The sequence below is a fragment of the Rhagoletis pomonella genome, unplaced genomic scaffold (assembly GCF_013731165.1).
Source record: "Rhagoletis pomonella isolate Grant_MI unplaced genomic scaffold, Rhpom_1.0 Rhpom_scaffold_00004, whole genome shotgun sequence".
Taxonomy (NCBI): domain Eukaryota; kingdom Metazoa; phylum Arthropoda; class Insecta; order Diptera; family Tephritidae; genus Rhagoletis; species Rhagoletis pomonella.
Genome location: NW_023458558.1, coordinates 35,354,885 through 35,367,119, shown reverse-complemented (window position 1 = coordinate 35,367,119; position 12,235 = coordinate 35,354,885). Strand labels below are relative to the sequence as shown.

The following is a 12,235-nucleotide window of genomic DNA, read 5'->3' as shown; positions in this document are numbered from 1 at the left end:
GCATTACCCGATAGGTGGCACAAGAATCGAGATCTTAAGAAAATCCATATTTATGGTCCAATGTGGTTCATATTTGAAATATGTGTATTACCTGCATGGTAAGAAATAATTTCGCAAACAATTTTGCCGGTAGGTTGCGCAGAAGTCGAGGTATTTGGTAAACCCCTTATTTATGGTCCGATATGGTTCATGTTTAGAACGTATATTGCTTGGATGTTTTTTTTTTGTGTTTTTTTTTTAAATCGCTAACAAAAGTTTGTCTTAAATAATTTTTTTAGTTAGGTTTTTGATTTAATTTAGAGGTTGCTCCAAATTGTCCATGTAGTTTATATGTGAAAAAAAATAATTTTTCATGGAAATGGTATAGAATTATTCAAACTCAATACTTTTCTGTAGACCATTAAAATTCCGCTTTTATTTATTTTTTCTTTGACCACCCTAGCGTATATTCATGCTCTTACTTTTCCTCAAACTCTCTCGTGGTGCCGAGATAAGAAGAAATTTTGAAAGTTTTCAGCTCAACTAACCGTCTAACAACAACAAACTATGCACAGAATTTTTCATAATACAAATTTTTTGCATCTCTTTTTTATTGTAATTTTTGTGTTATTGCTGTTATTGCTATTCAAAAGTTGCCAGTTGAAAATGTTTAGAATTTTATGATTGTCGTTGTGACAATGAAAAAGTTTTATGAAATTTGCATATATACATACGTGTGTATACTCTTACTACTACGCTTGCATACATCAAAGTTTGTTTTTCGGTAAATTTCATATCCTACGCATATTTTATGCTCCCTTTTTTATATTTACTTATAGTTTTTGAAGCGCTTTTGTTGCGCTAAAGGATTTTGAGGGAGGCTTTTTATTTTGGTTGACAACAATAACTTATAGGCAAACAAAATGCTGACATAAATTATTTGTGAATACCTAATCATCTTTTAAACACTTTTATTAGCACTCACTATAAAGTGGCTTCATACTTTGACAGTTGCAAAATGGGGTAGGGAAATAAGTTTTGCTTTCGGGGAAACTTATTAAATATTTAACAATTTTTCATGTGGAAAATATTTATGTATGTATGTATGTGCATATGTACATAAATCCTATCACTAAACTTATACCACCTTTATCAGCTTTTGCGTAGCATATGACTCGCCGTTTTGCTACTAGCAATCAGCTTTTAAATATTCATTTTCATGCTTGTTTTTATAGTTACTAGCTTTTAAATCCTTCAATCTATTCACATGTTTGGCGCTTCTTCGCTAAAAAAAAAAAATCATATTGTATATATGTACACGTATTAATATCAGATTTTACGAACACTTAAATTTTAGCATGGCTTTTAAGCCCTGCAAGGCATTTTCCAACCATCAACAAAAGGTGAGCGAATCTCTTGAACCATATCGTTTCGCTTTGCTTCGGGTGTATAGCCAATCCATTGAAAAAATAAATAAATCAACCATAGCGGTGTAGACAGCTTGCGTTTTTCTCACAATTAACATGATTTCACTAAAACGAAATAGATGCAAACAAGTGCAGAAAACAAAAGCAATACTGCCGTAAAATCAACAGCAATTTTATGAAAGAAAAATATCACGAAATTGGTTAAAAACATAAGCAGGACTAAAATTCTTGGTACACACACACCTTGCGTCGGTAATCATGCTGAAAATATTTATTAAAATATTCGGAGAAAATCTTAAAATTTATATTCTTGCGCTGGCGGAGTTAAAACAAAACAACGGAAGACACGTGCTCGTATCTGCTGGAGCAATAAATAATGGAAATTTCACTATAACCGAATTCGAGATAATTGCTAAGTGATGTAGATTAAATGGTGAAATTGGTTGCTGCTCTAACTCAAAGCGGTGGAATTTTGATATTGTGAAATACTTATAGCGAATTATAAAATCATTTTTGTTTTTTTTTTAGTTTTAAGTTAAAAAATAACATTTCAGACTTTCGCAAAAATAAAGCGAAGAAACAAAAAAATTTAGAGCTATTTGAGCTCAGAAGCTGACACCACCGCTACTTATAAGTTGCAACCCACTGAACTGATGTATGAACTTAGAGGTATTATCTCCTGGTGTTATCCGCACGAATGAAAAGCCAAGTGGGAGAGCGAAGTAGTCATTGCCTATTTTCTCTTGTTAAGAGTTGGAACCGGACCACCTGCTTAAAATGGGCATGAGCCGGAGAACAGTTAGCTGCCAACAACCGCAACATGGGTGGTTGCTGGCATTTCTTAAGGGACCAATGTCTGCAGAGGCTACTTCATGGAAACCAGTACCATCTTGTGCGATACAGGCGAACCAAATTCCGCTACTGAGAGATAAATAATTAGAAGTCTGGTGGCTTTATCCCTTACTGTCCGCCCCAGAAGTCACGCATGGCTGACGATATTCATAGCTCAAATGGCCAGTTCCATATTTGCGTATATAAAACGAAAACAGGGATAGAACAATGTGACTTCAAAGATCCTTTTACTTTGAACTCTCTTAATGTAGCTATGATCAGAAGTATTCTTGAATATGGAGTCATTATCTGGAATCCTTTTTACGATTTCTACTCATAATTAATAGTAGTGATCCAGAAAAAAAATCACACAATTTGCGTTAAATCGAATTAATTGAGCTTGTGGTCCATGTAATAGAGGTACCCCTACTTGTGCCTCGACCGGCGTTCTTACTGGCGTCACCAGCGGCACCCCTACTGGTTACTGTGGTAGCGTTCCTATTGGCGCCTCCAACATCCCTACTGGTGCTTTAAATGCGGTTCCTACTAGCGTCACCAATGTTACCCTTAATGGTATCCCATCCTACGAATCAAGATGGAGACTTATACTACTTGCAACACTTTGTCCGGAAGTATACGCTGCGAAGAAATCTGCAATCTTTTTACTGAGAATAAGTCATCTATACAACTTCGCAGCTGCAAGCTTTTTGTAGAAGCTACATATGAAACCTTATATGCACAGATGACAAATACAGGCTTATTTGTGTGCTGCATTCCATGTTGTTGTTGTTATTGTGGCGGCTACAACAACCCCGCCCAGATCGGTTAATATCTCAGTCGTTGTCGTCAAGCTCCACTAACGGAAGCCCCAGGAAGCGTGCAGCCTGAATGGGGTCGGTGCACGGTGGCAAAGACGTTAGGGGGGTTTTCCGGCATACGAAGAGATGTTTCGAGTCGTGGGGTATGTCTCCGCATGCCGGACACTCATTTGGCACATCTGCGTCTACTCTGCTCAAGTATGAGTTTAACCTGCTGTAGTAGCCAAAGCGAAGTTGGGCTATTGTAGTTCTGGTCTCCCGAGGCAGATCAAGCTCCGTCTCGCCGATGTCCGGTGGTTGTGTGCCCAGAACGGCATTCACAGGTCTAGAGTCTACATAACTCGAGACTGACGTCCTGTGAGTGCCGTTCAGGGCCTGTCGATATATACAGAGGTTGCTTAATGACCTCTTTATTCGTATCTAGTGACGGTAAGTTCTCAGGTTTCATAATCTGCACGGCAGATTCAGCATTTCGTCATTGTGCCCAGCCAGGTACCCAGAAAGTAGCAGGCTGTCATTTCTATTTTCTCAAATAATATCCTTTCTGTTGAAAGGGTAGCCGAAGAGCCTGGCCTGTCGACAGTGTTACCGTATTTTTGGCTTCTAAAATTTGCAGCGTGTGAAAGCAGTCTCTAGCCGGGTTAAAGTCCTATTTGAACAAGCCCGGATGGCTGATTGGCTATTTGGAAAGATAATTAGAAAAGCGCCCTTCAAACCCTCTTCAAGGTTTAATTTTGCGCAGTTTAAAATTGCGACTATTTCCGCTTGGAACACCTGTGCAATTACACGCAGAATCCTCCCATGCAATACGCGCATAGAAAAAAAAATTACCCGGCCTAATATATATAAATTTATTCGTTCATATGGGTCATTTCACACAATATTTACACCTCAATTATTTTTTTTTTTGGGTGAAATATATATTTTTGCATTCTTTGTCGAAAAAAGAAGACACCTATTTTTTTATTTCGTCATGATATTCGAAAATCTCGAAAAAAAAATTCCCGAAATTTTGAACTCACGGGGAAGTATCTTTTTTCAATTGTTTGCAGTTAATAAACTATTTGTCGGAGAATATCAGTTAAGGTATCAAATTGTGCGTAATTACCTTGGCTTTCCATGAGATAAATTAAAACGAAAAAAAAGTTTCCATTAAAAAATTGCATTTTTTATTTTTTTTTTATTAACTTTATCATGTTTGATTTTTATTTTTTTCAACCTGAATAGTTCTCAAACTTGATGGAGTAAGCTGTACTCAGCAAGTTAATAAAAAAAAATTAAAAATTTAAATGCGATTTTTTAATCCAAATTTTTTTATTTTAATCTATGTCATTCTCTCATGGAAAGCCGATGTAATTACGCACATTTTGATACTTTAAATGGGTTTTCTTCTACAAATAGTTTATTAACTGTACACGAATAAAAAAACATACTCCTCCGTAAGTTCAAAATTTCGGGAATTTTTTCAAGATTTTCGAAAAATAAGGTTTCTTTTTCGATAAATAATGTAAAAAAATATATTTCACCCCAAAAATTGAGGTGTAAATATTGTATGGAATGTATTTACATACATATATGCCGTACTCACAAATACTTACAATTCCAATTGCAATCGAATGCTGTCGTTTGAAAGATATGTATGTATGTAGCTAGCATTCTAGCGAAAAGCGCCGAAGCACGGCCGAATTGTTGCGGACGAACGTGCAAAGGCGAAGGCCATAGTCTCATTCGCCCATTTGTATGCAATGATATGTACAAAAAAGACAACAACTAAATAGGAATTTTGGTATTTCATAACTAAAAGTTAAAAAGAATCATAAAAAACGAAAACAAAACTAATTGAAACAAGAAACGTAAAATTGATTTCAAATGTCAGGAACTATTGCGATTAAATGCTTACCGTTACACCAACACTTACATACGTACATACCTACTCATCACCCACATTGTATGCTTTTTGCCGGTGGAATGTAGAAAAATTACCAATGAAGGTCCGATTTTTAGCGATTTCAGCTGGCGAAAAAGGAGGAAAAATTAAATATATGTATGTACACGTGCATATGTAGTAGCGTTGCCACGCGTATACAAATAACCTGAGAGAAGCATATGTAAAGCGGCAGAGGCAGAGGGGTGCTCGAGCAGCTAATGGAATGTAAATGCTGCCAGCAAAATTGCTTCAAAACCCAACCCGTCCTACCGAGCGGCGGTTGTCGCTTGTGACAGCGAAATGAAAATTGTTTTAAAATTCATTGATCTGTGTGAAAATATTTCTTTTTCTGTGCTAGTACATTCTAGTTTGCAATGCATTTGTTTCGTTTTCAGTTTGTTTTTCTTTTTGTCTTTTGTTGCAGCGCTTGTTACTTTGAAATTGTAATGAATGCCTGAGGAGGTGAAATGTGTTTTTTTTTGGAAATTTTTGCAAGGATATGAATTTCTGCAGCGCAAAATAATTATTCCAAACGTTTTAAGTTTTTATTTTTTATTTTGTTTTTACTGTAACACAATTTTGCCACCGATCGAATTACGCGCATATTTAGTTATTCGGGCACGTCCGCTGACAAACATTCATACATAACTACATATGTGTTTATCAACATACATACATATGTGCATTCATACACATGTAAATGGGACACATACATACATCTATACATATGGAAATTTATGATCTCGATGATTTTCGCTTGGAATGCACAATAATTGCATTTTTCGTGCATCGAATTTGAGTGCTTAAAATTTTTTACGACTTTAGTGTGCAAATCAGCTATTTAATCGAGAGTGTGTTAAATTTTTTCGTACGCCCTGAAGTATGCAACAATGCACTATACATCTGTTGTTAAGTGAGCTGTAAATTAACAATCAACTTTTGAATATTCACATTCGCGTCACACTGTTTGCAAGTTTATTCTAAAAAAAAGAAAACGAATAATTGCATATTTATATACTTATGTATGTACGCATTTGCGATTCCAAATTATTAAAAAAGTATTTGCAAACACATTTGAAATTCATATTCAATGCCACCAACGATGAAGAGTTAATTTGTTTCCAAGAACTTTTTATTTAGCAATTATTTCTTATTAATATTTAAGTGCAAATGCAAATGTTTACAAAATTTTCCATATCTAATAATTAACCTTTTTTTTTTGGGTGCAATTTTCTTTCAGTTCTGGGAGATAATCTCCGATGAGCACGGCATCGACCCGAATGGCATGTACGTTGGTGAAAATGATTTGCAATTGGAACGCATCGATGTGTACTACAATGAGGCCAGCAGTGGTAAGTATGTACCACGCGCTGTACTCATCGATTTGGAGCCAGGCACAATGGATGCTATACGCCAATCGCCAATGGGCATGCTATTCAAGCCAGACAGTTTCGTATTTGGACAATCCGGAGCGGGTGAGTGAGATCTAATATACATACATACATACATAAGTGGCAGTATTTAAAATTCATTAATTAGTTGTCACTACGGTGACCAGATTTCTGTGGCAAAAAATCGGTACAATTCTAAAGCATCGAATCCGATACTACAATATTGTGTTTAGAATAAAAAGACATAACATATTTGAATAAAGTTTTATTTAAAACAAAACAAAGAGACGAATTTTAAAAATGATCGCAAAAATGTACACAATACATATATGTATACGGTGGCGAGAATGTAAATATGAAAAAGACATTTTGGCAAGTTTTGGCTACTTTTATTTGTTTAAAAAATGTTTTTAATTTTTTTATGAAAATAAAACCGACTATCTAAACAAGCATGTAAGTCAAATTTCAAACTTTTCAACTTCTATAAATGTTGATCAAAATTTTACACATTTTTGAGTGCATAGTTTAGTAGCCCCTTAAATTTTAGTGTAACAAAGTGCAAGTTTAAAGTACCTTGAACTTACCGTTGATTTGTGCCAATTTTTTGTTCTCGCATATTCTTCCACAGAGACCATAATGATTACAGAAAATAAAATTAAATATTGCTGTATAATTATTACTGAACACTGGAAAAGTTGTTTTGGTCTCGCGGGACGATTATTTTAAGATGTAAATTATATTCGTCTTCTCATAATAATTATGTGGGATTTTTATTTTTTTTTTTTGTCTCTCCTGACGTTTATTTCAAGACGGAAATGGTTTACGTCTCCTTTCAATAATCATATGGAACTTTTTCAAATGAAACTTTTTATTTGAGTTCGGAGATTTGATGCCATCAAATGTCATCAAATCTGTATCGTTCGCTCGATGTTCAAAAATGTGGTGTCAAATTAAAGGACTTTTCTTTTTCGTGGTTTTAGTTTTTTGGAAAGGGTTGTCAGATGTTAACAAATTAAATTCCAATAATCGAGCTCGGAGATATTTGCGTTTAATTTCGTGAAACTGGCAGCACATGTACCGATTATATTAAGAGAAAACGTTGGACGTAAATCATTGTCGTCTTGAAATAAATGTCCCGAGACGAAAAAAATAAAAGTCCCATATAATTATTATGAAAAGACATAAATTATTTGCATTTGAAAAAAATCGTCTCAAGAGACGAAAAAAGATATTTCTCGTAAATAATTATTAGAGGCACAAAGACGAAAAAAATGTATCTTAAAACAATGCGATGCTTTTGATCTCACATATTAGGATAATAATTATTTTGGGTCTCTGTCCTTCCATACAAAGTATGTACAGAATTTTTTTTTATTTTTTTTCCCCTTTCATAAAAAAGTAATAAACATTAAATAATCGCCAAACAATCGCTAAAATGTCTCTTCCCTATTAATATTTCTTCTACTGTATCTACAACTTATATTTTTTTGAGAGAAGTAGTATTATTTTAAAACTTACTTATTTCACATTTTCCTTTTCCTACATTCCAGGTAATAACTGGGCCAAGGGTCATTACACAGAAGGCGCCGAACTCATCGAATCTGTGCTAGACGTACTGCGCAGGGAGGCCGAGGGCTGTGATTGCCTGCAAGGCTTTCAATTAGCACACTCGTTAGGTGGCGGTACTGGCTCTGGCCTAGGCACACTACTCATATCCAAAATACGTGAGGAGTATCCTGATAGGATTATGAATACGTTTTCGGTGGTACCATCGCCTAAGGTGAGTTAATGAAATTAACGGTTTTTACTCATAATCCTGCAGTATAATTTCATTTTTTTTTGTGGAAAATTGATGACAATTAGTTTTTCTGAAAGTCTGGTTAGTATGTAGAAAAGCAAAAATAAAACTTTTCCCAGGTTGGCGATTTAAAGCGTCTTTTTTTGAAGTTGGTGGTCGCAAATATTTTTTTGTTTTTAGGGACCAGTCACTTCAAGTTGAAAAATAAACTAAAACCAGCACACCTGAGAAACCTGAAAATAACTTTTCTATATACAACCAAGACTATCCGAAGGATATGGTTTCGCCGACTTCTGAAAGTAAAATTTCTTAATAAGAGGTAGCAGAACTCAAAAATAAAAGTTTTGACAAAAGTAAAATTATTGAAAATAACGTACAGAGGTTTCACATTTTTTAAGAGTTTGTAGTAGTAGTCGCATTTGATTTACTATTTTAAATGTAAATAAAATTATTGAGCCGTAAATATGTCAGAGTAAAAAATGATCTTGTTTGAAAAAAACTCAGAATGAAAGTGAAATTTAATACTTAAAAAAGTATGTATAGTTTAAATTGAAAATCAGCAAGTCCCGCATTTTTTTTTTGCATAGAGTTTTTTCCATTGCACTATGGGTAAAACTACACCATTTTTAGCTAAAATTTCCATTTTAATTTTGTATGGCAACTCTATTAATAAGTTTGTGTGTAATAGTTATAGGCATGAAATACGAATAAAAGTTGTCATTTAACTAATAGTGTTAGCATTATCATGTCTGCACATACAGCCTTTTGTGCTTGCAGCAAAAACTTGATTGAACCAGCCGAACTAGTTTCGTGCCCAGAAGAGCTTCGCAGAGTTCCGGTCGCGGCAGCGAGAGTAGTTCTCAAAGGCGCGGCCCTAATTTTCGCAAAGGTTGAAATACGATGGAGGATCTGATGAACTCGTTACTTATTAGTCTCTTCGGATCCAGTCATAACATGTTTGTGCAAAACCTCGTCAAATAACTCCACAAAAGCACTTTTTTTTGGCAGGGAAGCATAGAATCTCCTTTTGGATTATCCAGAAGAATCAGAAAAATCCAATTCGGATTCGGAGAGCTGACTCCATGTACTTTTTTTCAAAACATAATCAATACTTATAAATAACAAAAATAAAGAAAAAAAAAAGAAATTTTATGAACTAAAATATACCTATATATTATTTTAAAAATAAAAAGAAGTTATTTAATTTAGTTCCTTTTTGGGTTAGTATTACATAAAAAATACCAGCTCTGTGAAATTTTATTTGCATTTTCTTTTTTGAGTAATTAATTTCGTTATGCGCGCTACCGTAGCTCTTTAACTACAGCCCTGAGCCAATGCTCCTTATTTCGCTCCAATGATTGTGGGCTTCAACAATTTTGAAATCGTCACTCTACTTACTTTTCATCATATTAATCTTTTAGCCTTCAGTGGGCTTAATTTTTTAATCTGTTTGAGGTTTCAGCTAACAAACGTTGGAACTTTACCCATAGTGTAATGGTAAAATATCACTTAAAGAATAATTTAGAAATCAATAAAATAATTTTGACTGTTGCACAAAAGTAAATATTAATAATTTTAACAAAAACAAACATTGAAAAATGTTGCCAATTAACCAAAGCTGGCTAACCTGTGCCATGGATACGATCCATAAAGAGCTTTAATTAGTCATAATACTATTTCCGTCACAAAATGCAAATTTAATTTTCATTACTTATTGAAAATTTTCATTACTGAATATTTTTCTTTTTCACTTCACTTAATAGCTTTTTGCTAACATTTATTTATTTCAAATTTCATTACCACTAAGCTGTATTTTATTGTTCTATGTCAATTTTTCATACTAAGCAATAATAAATTAAAAATCATCAATAAATATGTCGATTAGGATGAAAAATTAATCATGTTTTTTGCAAAGATCTAATAGCATGAGCATACATATATACTACATAATTGACAGCAATAAAATGTATTCATACATTTGTACATACATACATATATTTGTATGTATGGATTTCCACAGCTAATTATTCCTCTTGGCAGCTAATTTCTAACGATTATTAATTTTTGTAAATTCTTTGACAAATTTACCCAATTTATTGACGTTTATTTTGTCCAGCCGAAATCAAGCCGCGAGCAGCTTTGCCCACTCATGCGTCAGCAATCAGCAATGCTAATATTTGTAAATCGCTTAACCGTTAGAGTGTAAACAAAAGCCGCCAAATGTGTGCGAGTGCACACGTGCAAGTACACATATGTATATACATGTGTGTGTGTGTGTGTGTGTGTGTGTGTGTGTGTGTGTGTGTGTGTGAAAATCCAGCTGGCCACGCAGCAGCTAATTGTCAAATGCACCACAAATGTCAACTGGCGTGAATTAGTTTAACGAAAATGATAAGTGCATAAAAATGACAACATAAAGTCCACACACACACATACAAACACACACCTGCAGCGGCAGAGTAACGCAGCGCCTATAAATATGTGTTAATTATTGTGGGACGCAATTGACTGGCAAAACAAAAATAAATTGAATTAAATGCAAAACCACAATTTGTCAACGAATATATATATATGTATGCACACACACACACACACACACATTCTGCTCATCGAGCATATAGCTGTGTTGAAAAAGAAAATTTTGTAAAATACCAATAACTATTATAATCCATGTAATTGAAATTAATTATATGCGCTCACCTACACAAATACATCTTACTTGTAATGTGCTATGTACTATTCCATTTGATTTTGTTATTTTCATTCACATCCATATCTACTTATTCTTGTTGTTATTCTCTATTAGTTTTGTTGCTTTTATTGCTTTCGGCCTAATTTAATTAAAGCATACACATTAGCTTCGGCCCTAATTGGGCTGTTGATTGATTGAATTGCATATGCGCATACATACATAAATATGTATACATATGTATGTAGTTGTGTATGCATGCTTTCACTCGCGCTATCCATATAACGGCGCTTGTGTGTGGGCGCTAGCTGCATGCCTGCTTTGCATATTAATTATGCTTAATGATACGCAATGCTCAGCTATTTTCCAAAAATATAGAGTGTAGAGCGTTTTGTAAAAAGGCAAATTGAAATTAATTAGCCGCGAAATGCAGAATGGAATATTATTGCAGTAATTAAACAAAGTTACTCATACGACATGTTACCCGATTTCGAGTACGCCCATTAAAAGGGATATGTTTAGGGTGACCATATTTCGGTAAGGGAGCTTTAAAGAAACCGTACTACATACTAAAAAGGGTACGGGCAAAAGATCAGCCTTACAGACACATATAGTGCATCAGCTGTAAATATCTGACATAAAGTTTATTATTTTCTTCGGGCTCACAGTATGGTGACAGAGGCTGAACAAAAGCAAGTTTAAATGTAAAATGAAAAGCAAAGCTTCTGAAGTTCCCTCTGTGGTTCTTGCAATAAGTTCCGGTTTGCTCAAATGATTCTATGCAAAAATCTAGATACTATGGGCTGTTTCGTCCTCATAATGGCTCAGATCTGTTTGCATTGAACAAAACAACTACAGGTTTTACATACGAACATATCGGCGGTTCGAAAACGCCCTACTTCTGAATTTGGTTGAAGAAAGCCCTATCTCAACTGAAAATTTGTTTATGGAGAACGTGGGTTCTGCCCCTCATATAACATCTAGGGCATCGAGCACTTTCTCTGCCTTTGTTCTGCCAACGTAATCTAAAACATATCTCTTACGATTTCCCAGCGGACTAAGAAAGTTTGAGTATTTACAACCTTCTCTCCTAAGAATGGCAAGCAAGGTGGACCTTTAAAACTGGAAATTAGATGTAGTAGACCCCCAAGGCAGAACCCCAGAGTCTTACCTTAATCCGGTGCTGACTCTTTTTCGTCATAGTTTATATAATACGTATCCGTGGCATTTTATTAAAACAACTTACGTGATTCTAGAAGGTTTGACTTAGAGTTAAAAAAAATTATTTTCCCTTGAAAAATTTTTATATTTTTTTAAGCTTATATTAAAAAGGCATCGTAAACTACATCTGTGGCTAACTAATCCTAAAATTTTT

General features: G+C 34.5%; 1 protein-coding gene across 1 annotated transcript in view; it reads left to right on the top strand.

The window, feature by feature from the left end:
- Window positions 1–12,235, top strand: part of LOC118737536 (tubulin beta chain) — a gene marked incomplete at its 5' end in the record, with an annotated part of 134,168 nt that overhangs the window by 85,416 nt on the left and 36,517 nt on the right. Inside the window, 2 exon segments of the mRNA XM_036468109.1 lie at window positions 6,223–6,457; window positions 7,924–8,153. Coding sequence (XP_036324002.1) covers window positions 6,223–6,457; window positions 7,924–8,153 — 465 coding nt within the window.